General features: G+C 43.8%; 1 protein-coding gene across 1 annotated transcript; it reads right to left on the minus strand.

Moving 5' to 3' along the window:
- Window positions 1–287: 287 nt before the first annotated feature.
- xpnpep3 (X-prolyl aminopeptidase 3, mitochondrial) lies at window positions 288–18519 on the minus strand. The gene is made up of 10 exons (XM_061224382.1): window positions 18138–18519; window positions 17711–17833; window positions 16921–17340; window positions 15338–15522; window positions 13848–13910; window positions 10722–10835; window positions 10082–10167; window positions 6053–6236; window positions 2095–2215; window positions 288–1313 (listed from the first exon to the last, which is right to left on the minus strand). The coding sequence occupies exons 1-10, from the start codon at window positions 18202–18204 to the stop codon at window positions 1147–1149; spliced, it is 1530 nt and encodes a 509-aa protein (XP_061080366.1). The 5' UTR covers window positions 18205–18519; the 3' UTR covers window positions 288–1146.

Below are 18519 nucleotides of genomic sequence, written 5' to 3' on the forward strand. Positions count from 1 at the left end.
AGCAAGCTAAAATAGTGCAACATCACTATGTTTATGAAGAAAAACGAAATTTTCGCTATTTATTTTAACGTGACTATCGTGGAATCGCTAGTCTGGAACTAGTGCTTAATGATCTTAATGTTTCTGCAACTTTTAGATGCTTTTAGATCTGTGGTATATGCAAATAGTGTTGGAAGTGTAATGCACTAATCACTGAGTGGCTCTGTCAGACAGGAAATAATAATGGGGACTGCAACATTAGAGGAAGCTCTGTCCTAGAAATAAATCGCTGCCATTCAGACAGAACCTCCAGAGATTGTTTTTATTGAGAGAATAGCAAAAGAGGTTCTACACTCAGTGAGCATTTTATTAGGAATTCACTAGACTTTTTATTTTTATTTTATTTTTTACTTTTGCTGCTGTAGCCTATCCACTGAGAGGTTTCACATGTTGTGTGTTCAGATATGCTCTTCTGCATACCACTGTTGTAATGCATGCTTATTTGCATTATTGTCACCTTCCTGTAAGCTTTGACCAGTCTGGCCATTATACTCATTACATTATACCTCTGTCATTAACAGCGTGTTTTTATCCACAGTACTGTTGTTCACTGGATGCTTTTTGTTTTTTGCACCATTCCCTGCAAACTCCTGCAGACTGTTGTGTGTGAAAAATCACAGGAGATCAGCAGTTTCTGAGATACTCAAACCATTCTGTCTGGCACTAACGATCATTCTACAGTCAAAGTCACTTAGATCACATTTTTCCTCCCAATTCTAACATTTGGTCTGAACAACAGTTGAACCTTTTGACCACGTCTACATGCTTTTATGCATTTAGTTTCTGCCACATGATTGGCGGTTTAGATATTTGCATTAACAATCTGGTGTACAGGTCTACCTAATAAATTGCTCACTGAATGTATATTCCTTTCATTGTCAGGATAATGAAGACATTTCTGACAAGCACAAATAAAAATGGTCCATTCACATTTACAGTTTAGGCTCACACGGGATACTCCAAGCAGCTGCTTGTACCTGGAACACCCCCCCCCCCCCCCCCTTCCTCAGAGGGTAGAGAGGGTTTTACACTGTCCATCTACCCTCCTTTCCTTTTCGTCGTGCTCGCTTAAGGAGATTAGTTCTGCCTCTGGCTCCTCCTTCCCTTTCAATCTTGTGCACAGGTGCTCTCAATGTCAGGGATGGTTTTGGGGGTGTCAGCGGACAGGATCAAGGGTCCCCCAACTTCTTGGATCACCACATCATCTTCAATCCTCACCCCAAGTCCCCGGAATCGTTCCGGACACCCTTCGTCATTCTCAGAAATGTACAGCCCTGACCAAGAAAGAGAAGAGATAGGTCACATTGCTACCAAAATAATTACTTCAGGCTTGCAATATTTCTGTGTGCAATTTATGTGCAACCTAGTAGTACATGTGGTCTGCAACTATGGGGCATGTTCTCATTAAGGTGCACCAGCATATGCATCAGTCTATTGAAAATGCATCATGTGACTAATACAAAATAATTTGTAAATTCAAGTTCCAAATATTAGTTTCTGTATATTTTTATGTTTATACTTTTATTTATGAATACATTTATATATTTTATTTAGATATATTCATGTACATCTTTGCTTCTGGTGTGCTGATTGTTATGTATTAGTTATGTTTTAACATTGTGACTTGTGTGAACAACTGCTTGATGAGAACTTAAATCCTCATCAGCCTGGAACATGTTACCTGTCCATATAAAACATGCTAAAATTAAAGACTCTTTTGAAATATTAGTGAAACAGAGATTAATGAACCTGTCCATCCAATAGGTGTAGTTGTCTGTTGATGTCATCGTTATTTTTTATAGAACATTTTCTTCTTAGTTTGTGTGTCTAAGTAACAAATGTTAATATGCATTGTTGCATTTTCAAGGGAGACCAGGTAGGTGGGCTAATGTCCTTGGGATGCAATAGCCCCCTTGGGTTTGTGAATCAGGCTACTTCACAGTCCAGAAAACAGGATAAGTGGCAACGTCTATGAAGCAGCATGCGTGTGTGTGTGTGTGTGTGTGTGTGTATGTGTATGTACGCAAGCACTTTGCAGTGCCTCAGCACAGATACCAGGCTCTATGGTGATGGCCATCCCAGGCTGCAGTGGCTGAGAGCGGGACAGTTCAGGGGTGTCGTGGACGTCCATTCCCAGGTAGTGTCCCACATGGTGTGGACAGTACCTGCGTGCAGCCTGGGGGGGGGGGGGGGCACAGAACCCTGTGGTAAAGTGTGATGTCACAAACGCATCATATCCTGCCTACATGGTCCGCTCCCATCACAAGACAATAGAGGCCTGGATTCCATCAACATTTGTACTTAACGTTGACTTAAAACTAGCTGCAGTAAGTTTTTTTTTTTTTTTTTTCAAACAAACACAATTCGGCAGGTTATTTCTGATGAGCAATGAACACTCAAGACTGTGTTCCTGAAGAAAAAAAACATTAAGGTGATAGAAAGGTGCCATTATCCAAAGCACTGTACAATTAATGAAGATTTGGGGGTTAGGTGTCTTGCTCAGGGGCACTTCGACACACACACACAGGGCGGACTCGAACTGGCAACCCTCCGACCGCCAGACAACTGCTCTTACCTCCTGAGCCAATGCCGCCCTTGTATTAATCTGAACAAATCTGGAGAAATCTAGACAAACTTGCTTCCACTTCCATTAACTTCCAGACTAAACTTTGAGAACACAAATTACACCAAGGGCAGATTCTCCATAAAAACATCTTTCGTCGAGGACTAAACTTAATCCACGTTAGTGAAACTGGCCCAAAGTTGTCTGCAGAATCAGTATAACCCACCCAACACACATGCAAGCAGGTTTTCAGGGGCCACTAAGACTTCAGGCATATTGAATAATGCAGCAGCTGGAGCACTTATTCTCTATGCAGAGATATGGCCCAGATGTGGAGTCAAAGCCTGACCCTGCCAATGGTGAATGTGATGGACAGCCCTACGGACCAGTACATAACTTGCTATGGCTTCATCCAAAGAAGGAAGATTTTGGGTAGGGGGGTTTCTGACCCATCGTACAAGAGTTGATCATCAACATCTGATCGATCAGGCATGTGTTTTCATGCCCATACTGTGAAAGCAGTGCAGGTCTGGCACAGGACTGTTTCCACAAACTGTCAACTTTGTAAAAAAAAAAATAAAAAAAAATAAAATAAAAAAAAAAGTCAAGATATAAAACTGACAGTTTATATATTTTCAATAAACACGCACATGTTTGTTACCATTAAACATGTTGTGCAAATGGTTGTGAATACTCACACACTGAAAGGGATAATTCACGTAATAGTGGCTCTTCATGTGCTTGCTTTTGATTGGCCCTGGCAGTTTTTGTGTGCAATGAAGGATATTTTATAAATGTACTGATGTTTGTGATGACTTGCTGGCTTTACAAGACTGGGAAGGTCCATTTTGGGGTTCTTGGTCTAAATCAAGAAAATATACCTCTAAATATTGCCAAAGCAGCTTCTACAGCAATAAAAGGGGTTACCTCTCCCCCACCATAAGAAGGCTTATTTACATTTAATCTCTGGTTTCATTATGAGTAAAATCATTTCAAATGGGTTATTTTTAAAGATAAGGATACAAAATGAACTACCTCCTGAACATAAAAACACCCGATTGGAATACACCCATGCAATGTAGAAATGGTCTAAAATACTCAAATTCATGCCGAGGCCAGGTATTAAGAACATAAATTAGATTTAGAAAGTAATTATGTGCTCATCATTGTCTCATTGTAATGAAACCCCCAGTAAGCTAAAGGCCAAAAATGAATAAAATATGATTCTTGTCACAGAATTAAGGTTTAAAAAAAACTTCTGCAATGTCAGAGGTGGGTGACCATCTAATAATAGGGCTGTTTGAACACCATATTTGTACTTTGAGATTATTACTGTATACAGAAAATATCATTCAAGATGACGGTGTTCAAAAATCTTATATGTAAAATGATCCATGTCTAAATATAGGCTATTGTAGGTTTGGACCGAGAATCTGTCATAAAAAAACGATCTAATGTAATTTGGATGTATACACCTGGCATATCCATTTGACATGGACTTGATTAAGGCACAATTGACCCAGTTGAAATAAAACAATGACTGTTATCCTTGCATTAACAAGCTGTGTACAGGTCTACCTAATAAAGTGATCACTGAGCGTATATCATATGGATAAGGTGCAGATGTTCAGCTTTAATTTAAGGGTTTTTCCATCAATATTGGGTGAGCCGTGTAAGAATTTCAGCCCTTTTTATACATAGCCGCCCCCCCCCCCCCCCCCCCCCCCCAATTTAGGGGATGAAAAGTAAAGTACAAATGAACACAAACTGAAATAAAGTAATCATATTCAATATTTTGTTACAAATCAAGGACTGCCTGAAGTCTACGACACATAGACATCACCAGATGCTGGGTATCGTTCCTTCCCTGGTGATGCTCTGCCAGGCCTGTACTACAGCCCTCTTCAGCTCCTGCTTGTCACAGGGGTTATTTGCCCTCAGTCTGGTCTTCAGCAACTTAAACCCATGTTCAGGGTTCAGGATTCAGGTCAGGTGATTGACTTGGCCAGTCAAGAACATTCTACCTTTTCGCCCCAAAAAACTCCTTGGTTGCTTTGGCTGTCTGTTTTGGATCATTGTACTGTTGCATGATGAAGTGTCGTCCAATCGGTTTTTAGGCATTTGCTTGGATCTCAGCAAACAAAACGTTTCTGTATACTTCTGCATGTGTTCATCCTGATGCTGCCATCAGCAGGGACATCATCAATGAACGCAATGATCCGGTACTTGTGGCAGCCATACCTGCCCAAGCCATAACACTACCTCCACCATGTCTGACAGATGAGGAGGGGGTATCCCTTGGATCATAAGCCGTTTCTCCGCTACACTGGTCTTCCATGGTCTAACAGGCCGTTTGCTGTTGCTGAGCTCACCAGTGCGTTCTCGCTTCTTAACAATGTACCAAATGTAATTTTCTACCAATGTGATTTTGACACCTAATCTGACGATGGCCTGCTGTACAGGCATTGACACTTCTTTGGTGTGTCGACAACAGACTCCAAATGCAGATGTCACTCCTAGAATACACCTTTTGCTAGCTCTTTTATGCAAGAAATAACAGTGAAAGTTAACAGACCTGTCCAAGAAACATTTGAGCAGCCAATTGGTTCAATTACTTTTGGTCCCCTAAATCGCAGATGCGTGCGATTGTGCTTGGTGTGCTAAGAAACACAGTGGAGCCACAACCACAATTCCGGGACGAATCCCCTTTCAAATTTGATGACAATATTAACAAAAATGAGCATTCTGCATTGCTTTTTTGTAAGCCATGTCTAGGCAGGTTTCCAAAAATGCCATTTGGAGACTCCAAAAGAACACATTGTAACCAAATGATATAATGGGTCTTATAAGGTGTAAAAGACGATGTACGGTTGACGGTTGATCCTAGAAATTGTGTACTGCTTGTGAAAAAAGCAGTACACAATTCACCGTCTTCCTCAAGTTATCAAATACCCAACCCCCATCAATAAGTCAAACCCATCCCACAATTGCCCATTCACCATATGCACTCAGACGAGTGATTTCTTCCAAGGCCTCCAAAGGCAATGTCTTCTGCTTTGACTTAGGCCTCGCAAAATACATTTTCTATTGTAAAATATCACCCTTTTTTGTTTGTTTGCAGGCAGATAAACTGTGTGTCACTTCATGCAAGCATAACAAACTATACCACTGCTGAAAGGTTAATTTAATTAGCTAAAATGCTGCTCAGTTGTCATTTTAATACCATAAGCCTAGTCAGTTGTATGCTGAGAAGAAATTATACTGTAGTTGCTAGCTCACAGAGAGGGGCATTGCCTATACTGAGCAACGCCTTTACCAGTACTGGCCAGAGAACCTAGCATGTGTTCCAGAGAGCCTATACAAAACGTAGCTAATAGCTTTCTTTGTACAAATATCCAATGGCAAATGGAGGGGGGGGTTAATCCCCGTAGCTGTGGCAGGGCAGGGTACCTTGGCTGCATCGGCGTTGCTGGCAGAGGGAGGGATGATGCCCAGGTCCCGGAGTTTCCCACCCAGCAGCGCCAGCATGCTGCTGTAGATGTGGTCCAGGCTGACCCCTGGGCAGCAGAGGGACAGGCAGGTCATCTGCACCTCCAGAACGGCCTCGTACAGCTCCGCCTGGGCTGGGGAAAACCTGCCGGAGAGGGACAGGCATCAGCGGCAGGAAGAAATAATAATCTTTCCATTTCAATTTGTCAGTATGTGCCAAAGACCTACACCCGTACAGTATTAAAAAATGAGAACAGTATTAATAAATAAATGAAAGAAAAATAATAAAAACATTTTTTTAATTGAAGTAATTCAATCAATGTTTGGAAAAAACTGTGATTTGTCATTAAATGCAGGTTTATCACAACACTGTATGGCAAGGTACAGTTGATTGAAAAGAAAAATGCTAAAAAGTGAAACATTTTAACAATCGCATTTCATTGCGAGTCAACAACAATAGAGAAATCTTGACTGATTCCTGGAACCGTCGCATAGCAGAAGTTCTTTGTGCACAATATGCTCTTTCTAACAAGAGACCACATCACTGCGGTGTATGCCTTCATTACACTCATCTGTGGCCTGTGGTTAGTGCCTTCAAGTGATCAGAGACATAAGAATATAAGAACAACGAAACTGTACGTCGCAGAGAATGTTCAAGTGGAATGATGGAAGTCATCATTACACCCACTGATGCGATGCCCACTCGCACGTACAGTATGGTATGTAATATCTGATAATAGTTCATTAATAAGACGTCTTGTGCTGTGTGCATCTGATTTTTGTCCAGCACATAATAGCACTTATGTGGGACGACATTAGCTCAGGCGGTAAGAGAGGTCGTGTCGCCCGCCCAGGGTGTGTCGGAGTGTCCCTGAGCAAGACGGCGAACCCCCAAATGCTTCAGGGCAGTTGGCTCCATCACAGCGAGTTATACTCACAGCTTGTGTTTAGACGTGACGGCAACCACAGAAGAGGGGCTTCACTCGAGGCCAGGGTTCTCCGAGGCATGTGCAGAGCCAAACAATGCCACCAATGAGGGTTCATTACCCTTATTCCTTGGAGGATTGCAACATTTACCATTACAATGTGCCTTAGATTTAAATGCACCAACAACAAAAAAACCAACGTCATCAGCTTAAATGGGCCCAGTAAGGATCTGCTTGCATAAACAGTGCAGTCACCATTCAACGATGAGTTTAGACTATTAAATTCCTCTGTTATGAAACAACATGACATCAAAGAGCAGTTAGAAATCCCTTAATTAAAAAAATATATATATTCTTGTATTTTTAACCTAATTTGTATTCTGCAAGAGCACGTTTTACACAGCCGAGCTGCGAATATCTGCAGTCCCCAATCCTTCAGGCTCATGTATATACATATTTTTTGTAAAATGATAAATGTTTTGCAAATGTACCGACGGTGCCCTTTAAGTCAGTGTCCTTGTCAAGGGCATCTGCCGAATAAAAAGATGACAATGATCAAAGAAAATGGCGACACACAGTTGTGTTCAAGAAAATAGCAGTACGACATCAGTAACCTGAACCACTGTTATTAGTAGTAGTGATATTTCTGCATAGCAAATACTTTACTCGTAGATGTAGTAGTGTAATAGAAAAATAATAATAGCAGTGTGGAGTTTAATTGGAGAATTAATTCATTCTGTGAAAAAACAGGTGTCATGAATTGTCCTTTATTAAGGAACAGGGGAAGCAAATGTTTCACACATTGTTATAAAATATATTTCCTTCTGAATTGCGAAGTAAAATGGGTCGTTCCAAACGTTGTTCAGAGGAACAACATCATTTGATTAAAAAGTTGATTGGAGAGGGGAAAACGTATAAAGAAGTGCAGCAAATTATAGGATGCTCAGCAAAAATGATCTCAAATGCTTTAAAATGGCAACAAAAACCCGAATAATCAGAATGGCAAAGATTCAGCCATTCATCAGCTCCAGAGAGATCAAAGATGATCACAATTACCTGTAAGTGCTGTTACAGTCAGAAGACGTTTGATCGAAGCTAAGCTATCAACAAGAAGCCCCCGTAAAGCACTATTATGTAACATTCTGTGGACTGATGAGAGAAATTGTTCTTTTCGGGTCTAGTGGTCGTCGACAGTACGTCAGACAACCCCCAGGTACTCAATTCAAGCCACAGTACACTGTGAAGACAGTGAAGCATGGTGGTGCAAAAATCATGGAATGGGGATGTTATTCATACTACGGTGTTGGGTCCGTATACCAGGGATCATGGATCAGTTTGAATACGTCAAAATACTTGAAGAGATTATGTTCCCGGATGCCGAAGACAACGACCACAAACACACGAGTAAGCAAGCAACATCTTGGTTCCAGACAAAAAGGATTGAGGGAATGGAGTGGCCAGCTTAATCCCCCGACCTCAACCCCATTGAAAACTTGTGGGGTGACATTAAAAATGCAGTTTCTGAAGCAAAACCTAAAAATTCACAGGAACTGTGTAGAATGTAGTTTGTTCATCCTGGGCTGAAATGATTTGAACAGATTAATATTCCTTTTCTTTGCTTCCTGTCAAAGAATAACGCAGACTTGATCAAATTTGCTAATGATTTGATTTGGAATTGGATGTGTAATGTTTCCATTACATTTGAAATATTGAACTAAAAGCCATTAAAAAATATTTTCACTTTATTCATGTTTTTTTAATGCACTGCTATTTATTTGAACACAACTGTACACTCAGTGAGCACTTTGAGGTATTTGACTTATTCTTAGTCTTACTACATGTTCTGCTGCTGTAGCCTATCTACTTAAGAGGTTTGACGCATTGTGTGTTCAGAGATGATATTCTGCATACCACTGTTGTAATGTGTGGTTATTTGCGTTACTGTCACCTTCCTGTCAGCTTTAACCAGTCTTGGCCATTCTCCTCCGACCTCTCTGATTAAAAAGGAGTTTCTGTCCACAGAACTGCTGCTCACTTGTTTTTTGTTTTTTGCACCATTCTCTGCAAACTGTTGTGCATAAAAATCCCAGGAGACCAGCGGTTTCTGAGAAACACAAACCACATTACTCCATCACATTTCTTCCCCATTCTGACGGTTGATGTGAACATTAACTGAAGCTCCTGACCCGTATCTGCGATTGGCCGATGAGATAATCACATGAATAAGTAGGTGTACAGGTGTTCCTAATAAAGTGCTCAGCTCCTCGCGTGCCCCCAGAGCTGTCAGAGGGGGTTTGAGCTGCTCGCTCAGCATCGGAGCGCTTTCACGCCACGTTGTCAAAACCATCGGCACTAGGACACCTAATTCACCACTTCATTTGTCACTGAAGACAACGGCGATGAGACCTGCTGCAAATGCAGTTAATGACGACCATTCCCTCCCTAGAGGCATTACCGACACTCAGGGAGACACACAGACTCTTGAGTTCCATACACTCACTGGCTCACTCTATAGCCTGGACTGAATCACTGCTAAATGTGGGGAGGAGGCCTGCAATGCACGCTTGACCATATCATTGGAGGACACATCAACAGCGACTCGCCTGATTGGTCAGCGCCAGCAAACCTGACATCGTTTCTCACAGAGTGAGAGAGTGCGAGAGGGTTGACATGAGATGCGGGGTGTACTGTACAGGGGGCGACAATGGCTCAGATGGTAAGAGCAGTCGTCTGGCAGTCGGAGGGTTGCTGGTTCGTAAGTGTTCTTGAGCAAGACACCTAACCCCCAAATGCTCCTGACGAGCTGGTTGGTGCCTTGCATGGCAGCCAATCGCCGTTGGTGTGCGAGTGTGTGTATGAATGGGTGAATGAGAAGCATCAATTGTACAGTGCTTTGGATAAAGGCACTATATAAAACGCAGGCACTTAACATTTTTACCATTTGGTCCAGAATGCAGCACCAGCCGAACAGGCCTACAATAGTACTTGAGCTCTCCAAATTTGGGATAAAACCATACCATAAAACGACCCAGAGTCAAATTAAGCAAATTATTGTGCCACTTACTTCCCATTCACGGGCCAGGTGCGGGTCACATCGCTGACGTAGCCAAAATATTCACATCCACCATCCAGCAAGACCATTTCCCCATCCTGAGAGAGAGAGAAAGAGAGAGAGGTGAGGGTGCACATCCAGTATCATCAGTCAGAAAACAATTCCAAGAGACTGACGAGAACAAAGATCGGCACGAAGACAAAGCCCTGAAATCCCTGTCTGTCTGGCTCCGACAGGAGTGCTCCTTCTACCACAGGAAGAAGACAAAGGTCAGCTCAATTTTCACACCTCAAAGTCTGAATGTGCTGAGCAGTGTTCGTACACTCAAGTGTGTGGAAATATGTCATTAAATATGCCACCGTCACCCCTGGCTTGCTTTGTAGAGTCTAGGCCAGGGGATGCTGCAAAGCGCATTGAGACAAATCTTGGTGAAATGCACAACCACAAATCAAATTCGGTGAAATGATTATGCGAGACCCGACCAATCAGAGGTGCGATCCACTACCTGCGAGTGTTTAATTAGCCTGTGCTAATCATTGTGTATAATGTCAGCTCGTTATACGAAAGCTCTTCTTCGTTCCATTCAGTATTTTCAAAACTCTGTTTTATGACATTTTCAAAAGTCTGTTTGACGACAGTGAGTCTGATTTACCTTCACAATCTGGTTGTTGTTGATGTAATGCAGCGTGTTCGCACGGTTGCCGCCAGCAACAACAGGGGGATACGCCAGGAAGTTTGCACCATGGGCACGGCACTCAAAATCAAACTAAGAGAGCAAAAGAGGTAAATGCTTTCAATTTACAGGAATATTTACATACATGTAACAACAAATCACTTTTCACACAACGTCTCACCTGAAGAAATATTTGTCATTCATTTAGTATTTTCAAACATGCAGTTTAATGGATTTCTGATGTGACTTATATGTACATGTTGCTGTTAAACTGAGGTCCTGTTTCAACTAATCAAAACATGCGAATGCATTTCAGGCCTATTTTACATTTTGGGGAACATAAAGTTCCTCAGAAACTTTCTGCATTACTACATTCTATCTACTTGGTTGAACATCGAACACCTTTTCGTGGTTTTCTGGCTGGTTGTGGCTATTCTTAACTAAAATATCTACTCGTCTTAGAAGTTTGGAAGTTACATCACATTACAAAGCATTTAGCAGATGCTCTTATCCAGAGCGATGTACAACGAAGTGCAGATCGAACACAGGAAGTGTGAAGAGGACCCTAGAGGAAGTCATCCAACAAGTGGTGCTGATGGAGTAAGCCATCAAATAGACAGAAAATTGTGTCAGATTACAAGTTTTCAGGCTTTTCCCTGCTTTACTGCCAAAGATATGGTGCTCCAAAATTGACAAGCCCCAATTTCCACTCAAGAGTGACTTTTTTGGTACCACCCACCCCTTATTTAAGAGCCAATATCCCTAGAACGACAAATACACTGATCAAAAAAAATTAAGGGAACGCTTAAACAACACAGCCTAGATCTCGATGAATGAAATATTCCAGTTTAAAATTCTTATTCATTACATAGTGGAATGCGTAGTGAACAAAATAACATAAGAATGATCAATGGAAATCAAAAATCAGATCACAGGCTGATCCAACTTCTGTGGAAATTCCTCAAGACATTCCTCAAAGTGAGGCTCAGTAGTGTGTGTGGCCTCCACGTGCCTGTATGCACTCCCTATAATGTCTGGGCATGCTCCTGATGAGACGACGGATGTTCTCCTGAGGGATCTCCTCCCAGACCTGGATCAGGGCATCAGTCAACTCCTGGACAGTCTGTGGTGCGAAGTGGCGTCGGTGGATGGAACGAGACATGATGTCCCAGAGGTGCTCGATTGGATTCAGGTCTGGGGAACGGGCAGGCCAGTCCATAGCATCAATGTCTTTGTCATGCAGGAACTTCTGACACACTCCAGCCACATGAGGCCGAGCATTGTCATGCATCAGAAGGAACCCAGGTACCTATACCTATACCGATACCTAATGGCAGTCAGGGTACCTCTGGCTAGCACATGGAGGTCTGTGCGGCCCTCCAAGGATATGCCTCCCCAGACCATCACTGACCCACCGCCAAACCGGTCATGCTGGAGGATGTTGCAGGCAGCAGAACATTCTCCACGGTGTCTCCAGACTCTGTCACGTCTGTCACATGTGCTCAGTGTGAACCTGCTCTCATCCGTGAAGAGCACAGGGTGCCAATGGCGAATCTGCCAATCCTGCTGTTCTCTGGCAAATGCCAATCGGGCTACATGGTGTTGGGCTGTGAGCACAGGCCCCACTTGTGGACGTCGGGCCCTCATACCACCCTCATGGAGTCTGTTTCTCACAGTTTGAGCAGAAACATGCACATTAGTGGCCTGCTGGAGGTCATTTTGTAGGGCTCTGGCAGTGCTCCTCCTGTTCCTCCTTGCACAAAGGAGCAGATAGCGGTTCTGCTGCTGGGTTGTTGTCCTCCTACAGCCCCCTCCACGTCTCCTGGTGTACTGGCCTGTCTCCTGGTATCTCCTCCATGCTCTTGACACTGTGCTGGGAGACACAGCAAGCCTTCTTGCCACAGCGCGCATTGATGTGCCATCCTGGATGAGCTGCACTACCTGAGCAACTTCTGTGGGTTGCAGACACCGCCTCATGCTACCTCTAGTGGTGAGGGCACTGGCAAAATGCAAAAGTGACCAAAAATCAGCCAGAAAGGATGAGGACAGGGAAATGGCAGAACCATTCCTTTATAGGGGTTATCTTGCTAATTGCCTCTCCTTTCCACCTGTTGTCTGTTCCATTTGCACAACAGCAGGTGAAATTGATTCACAATCAGTGTTGCTTCCTAACTGGACAGGTTGATATCCCAGAAGTGTGATTGACTTGGAGTTACATTGTAATGATTATGTGTTCCCTTTATTTTTTTGAGCAGTGTACATTGAGACTAATAAAGAACATTTACACAAAGTTTGAGCAAATTTGGAGGGGTCATCTTCCACACCTGTGGTTGTTTTCTCACAGAATGACCCATATTACCGATTCATTTGGCATCAGATGTTACAGTAATTGTTCCTCAATGTGAACAGTGAACAATAACAATAACTCACACATAATATTAAGCAACCTATCCATTTCACTCATCTATGGAAATGAAATGTTTCGGAGTTAGCTTACATGAGATGCAATGAACTGAAAATAGAACGTTGGCTGTTACAACAGCCAACGTTCTATTTTCAGTTCATCGCATTTATCTGGCATTTATCTGGACACCTCATATAAATACGAGGGGTCCAGATATCGATTACATCGATCCAATGTTGCTGGTTACATATGAATTAGCGTCTCAACGCGAGCCGCAGTGTCAGGTTTGTGTTTGTACAGGCTACTGTAGCTGACTGTACAACTACCTGTGCTTTTAAAACTTAAAAAGCTATTTTACAGCTTTAAATGGCCTGACCAAATGCAAGACCTGAGAGTGGTGATGGCGATATTTGTGGGCTTGACGAAAAAAATAACGGTTATGATGTCATCGATAGTCAACGTCGACTTTGATGACGGAGAAGCGGATGACCTGTCCCGATTTGCTTCACTCCTCCCTCGTTCTCCCCTGTTCGCCACTTATCAACTCCCGTTCTTTGCTCCACATACTTCTGAGTAGGAGAGGAGTGGTAGTGCGGGAGAGGAGTAAGGGGGGGGGGGTGAAAAGTGATGGGACACACCCCAGAACCACAAGAGAGAAGTCAGGAAGCACGGGAAAAGGAGTGCAAGCTGAAGCACCTCACCTTTGCATACAGAAGGGCTTCGTCCACATCCCCTCGAGACATGGCCATAGTCCTCTTAAAGGCCTGCAGGAACCAGAGAGAAAGGTGCCTTCAATGAAAAACATCCAGACCCAGCCTCTCACACATCGTCAGTACCGGATTGGGTTCTGGGTTTTGGGATGACTGCTGCCAAGCCAGTTGGCTTGGTACACGTTGTCAGTTCATAAGGAAATATGACTGATAGCTTAACTGCCAATGTTAATGCTGGTAGGACATACAAGAGGACCTCCCTCACAACAAATGTCTTCAGCTTGCAATTCACAGCATTACTTTCATTACCATTTCTCTATCAAACCCCGCGATTCAAAGTGAAAGACAATACCAGACCTGATAATAGCTGCAGTAATGGCATTTCTGATTCACACAATAGGCTCATGAGTGAAACTCATGCCCACAGCACCATCTATTGCTATGAATCATTCCTACAACATATAGCAGGAGCTGCTTGCAGGAAATCATGAGTGCTCCTTATGACCATGGGGCAGCCTGTAGCCCAGTGGTTAAGGTACATAACTAGGACATGGAAGGTTGGTGATTCATCCCAGGGGCCATTCCGTGAAAAACCTACGAGCAGTGTGTGGGGTAGGGGGCGGGGACCAAGATTTTGCCCAAACTTTGTGTAAATGTCCTTAATATATTCAACAGAGAACATGCAAAGCTTTAGCCTCATTGGATTTGTCATTCTAGAGATATTGAGGCAGCACCCAAAAAGTCACCTGTGAGAGGAAATCTGGGTTTGAGTCAAATTCAGAGCATCATATCTTTGGCATTAAAGCAGGGAAAAACCTGTAAAAATAGATCATTAATTTAAAAATTATACAATGCCAAAGTTCGGCCCGGCCAGAAAACAACCAAAAAGTGTTGCATAGTAAATCAAGTAGTAGTAAAGGCGGAACTGTTCAAAATAAAACTCAGTTCAAATATGACCTCAATTTCACATTTAGATGGTGACAAAATTGTGTCAGAGTACATGTTTTCTGGTTGTTCCCTCATTTAATGCCAAAGAGGCTCCAAAATTGACACAAACCCCAATTTCCACTCGCGGGCGACTTTTTGGGTGCCACCCTTCCTTTTTTATAGGCAATATTTCTAGAAAGACTAATCCAATGAGGTTAATGTTTTGAATGTTCTGGATCACATACATAAAAAACAATTACGCAAAATTGGAAATCGCACAGCTCTGGTAGAATTTTCACGGAATGACTCCCAGGTGTAGCAATGATAAAATCCGCACTACTGTTGAGCCCTCGAGCAAGGCCCTTAACCCCACATTGCTCCAGGGGGGATTGTCTCCTGCTTAGATTTGTAAGTCGCTTTGGATAAAAGTGTCAGCTAAATAACAATTTATTCACTTAATTATTTAACAGGCCATGGGGAACCCAAATGAGGGTTTAATCAGGCTCTGATTGGTCCTTTACCCATCATTCATGGGCCTGGACCAGTTGTAATACCTGTGCAGTGATACGCCCCGCCTCCCTCATGAGAGCCACCTCCCCAGGGCTTTTCACGGCCCTCAGGGAGTGTATGAGAGGCCTGAGGGGTCGCACCATCGGGCCTCCATCCAATAGGGGGTGCAAGTGGGCAAGGTGCAGCTGCGGATGGCAAGATGGAGACCCGTCATACCACACTGTACTGCCTATGAGAGAGAGACAGAGAGAGAGATGAGAGGGGATGGGGGGGCATATGGAAAGCTGAATATTACAAAACATTACATTTCTGTTATTTGGCAGATGCTTTATCCAAAGCAACTTAAACTTGATTAGACTAAGCAGGGGCCTTGCTGATCATATCGTGGTTACACTGGGGCTTGAACCAACGACCTTCCGGGTCTCAGTCATGCAACCTGGCCTCTAGGCTACAGGCTGCCCCCATCAAATTAAACAAATTAAAGGCAAAAAAAAGTTTTAACAATAATTATGTCCAGTTGAAACTAATCTTACTTTCAGGTTGTCCTACAAGCGATACTAAAACTCTTTGAATTTAAATCGATCTCTATTGGAATTGGGGGGTGGGTCTAGATTCAGCTGTAAATTATACTGATACAGTATAGAGCATAATTTCCCGGCTAAATGGCTTTAACTCGTAAAGGGTTCAAGGTATCAAATGAGCCTAAAACCATCATGCTGTTGTTAGATATGCAGCAGATATGGATGGATCATTTCAAGGGTAGTTTCTCCAGAATCATTTTTCGATTGGGTTCAGTAGGACAATTATTCAGGAGAAACAACCCTTGCTTGTATCGCTTGTAGGACAACTTGAAAATAAGATATCCAGACTCTGATGACGCCGATAGGTCACACAGAGAGGCCCTGGCCAACGGGGATTCAAACCCAGGACCTCCTTGCTGTGAGGCGGCAGTGCTACCCACTGCACCGTCTGTGCTGCCCGGGCTCAAACATAATTGGACAATCATAGATGAAATTGTAATTTTTTATACTTGGTTGCAAATCCTTTGCATGCTTCCTGATGTCCAGGACCTATCAACGTCATCAGAGTCTGGATATCAGGAAGCATGGATATCCAGGAGTTTGCATCAGGAAGCAGGAGTTTGCATGTTCTCCCCGTGTTGGGTTTCCTCCGGGTACTCCGGTTTCCTCCCACAGTCCAAAGACATGCAGGTTAGGCTGATTGGAGAGTCTAAATTGCCCGTGGGTATGAGTGTGTGAGTGAATGGCGTGTGTGCCCTGCGATGGACTGGCGACCTGTCCAGGGTGTATTCCTGCCTTTCGCCCAATGTATGCTGGGATAGGCTCCAGCCCCCCTGCGACCCTGTTCAGGATAAGTGGGTTCAGATAATGGATGGATGGATGGATGGATGTTTGAGCCCCTAAAATTGGGAGGACTATGTATAAAAGGGGCTACACCGTTCACCCGATTTAGCTGTCAATACCCTCAAATTAAAGCTGAACGTCTGCACTTTGAGCATCATTTCCTTCCGACTCCAATATCCTGTGGTAGAAAGCTAAAATAACAATACGAATATTTACAGACCTGACTGTATGGCTGCAGTGGCAGACACACAGGGGCCCTGTACCTTTCAAGCTCTTGAGTACCAGGCCGAGCTCCTCGGTGCTGTGGACCCGCTCCACCCCCGTCAGAGCGGACGCCCCGTCCTTTCCCGAGCGCGGCCCGTCCCACAGCTCGCGAGCCGGGTCTCTGCGGGGCACGAAGAGGACGGCGCTCTCTGGCCGGGGCGCGCAGCACAGAACCAGCGCGCAGTCCGGCTCCAGGACGCCGGTGAGGTAGAGGAAGTCCTGGTTCTGGTGGAAGGGGTAGGGGATGTCGTTGGTCATGTAGCGCGTCGGGTGGGAGAGGACGATGGCGATGTGGGGCGAAGGGGTGCCGTTCTGGCCGGAGGCGGGGCCCTGTCTGGCCAGCTGTGCCTGGATGAGAGAGGCCAGCTTGTGCCGACGAAGCTCGTACTCAGTCTGGGTCAGGCCCGGCGTCACCTCATCTGCGATAAAGGGTGGGGAGTTTGAGAGGACAAAGCCACTGCAGGGACCGGCCAAGCCTGTGCTTCTAGGCTAGCACAAGGCAGATGAGGGTTGTGTGATCACATCCCAAAAATCATATAATTTTTCTAAATTCTGCTCAACACTGACAGCTTGTGACGGACCTGATGCTGGACACATACAAGACGAGACCGCAATTCTGCCTTTAAAAGCCCCAGATCTCTGACACAGACCCTACTGGGGCTGCCAGCTTATTTGGGTGAAAGGATATTTATTATTTGTGAACCTCTATTTATACAGGGTAGGTTGACTTGGGGCTCGTTTACAGCAAAGCCCTGTTAATGCCCCCTGCCGATGGAAATCAAAACTCACCATGTTTGACAAGGTGCGGATGGGTGTAAGGACTCGGCTGGCCTAGGTATCTTGCGGGTACTATCCTCTGCCTCCATCCTCCTGTCTTCACAGAAATATTCCTCTTCTGACACCTCACGCAGCCTCCAAAGGGATATTGAGGTTGGCGTGGTCACAGACATACACACATGGGACAATGACACACTCTCAGCCCAGGGTCCGACCTGCTAGGTGGCTGGCAAGCTGATACCATATGTAATTCACTTGTTGTATTTCAAATATCCATAACAATGCGACTACACTCCTAAAAGGAAAGAAAGTTACACAATCTAATGTTGACCTACGCCAGCCCACACCCCCTGCTTTTCCTTCAGTCCCCTTAGAAAGAAGAAATTATATAATGTTATGCAACGTTAGCAAACAGTAAAATATTAACTACTTTTCTCACCTGTGGTCCAAATAGAGCGTGACACCAACAGGACACTCCACTTGAAAACGTTGGGCGAAGGCAACATGTTGATTAAAACTGTAATCACATATCATGTAACCACGTTTGCCGTAACTTTCAACATGAAGTGGCTACACTCAAAAAAGTATGGTGTCGTTAATCACGTACGGACGCTCACGTTAAATAAAAGTAATACGACAAAGCAAAATAAGAAATATATAAAAATTAACCATCACTAAAAGCATGTGTGCAGTTTGCTGAATTCCGCCTACTTTCCGACCTAACCACCGTATTTCTGATTGAAATTTGACAGAGGTTGTTACAGTACCTCCCCTTTAAGGCTCTCTTTGTGAGAGGACACTGATGGACAAACTTGATTGGG

The sequence above is a fragment of the Conger conger genome, chromosome 16 (assembly GCF_963514075.1).
Source record: "Conger conger chromosome 16, fConCon1.1, whole genome shotgun sequence".
NCBI classification, from domain to species: domain Eukaryota; kingdom Metazoa; phylum Chordata; class Actinopteri; order Anguilliformes; family Congridae; genus Conger; species Conger conger.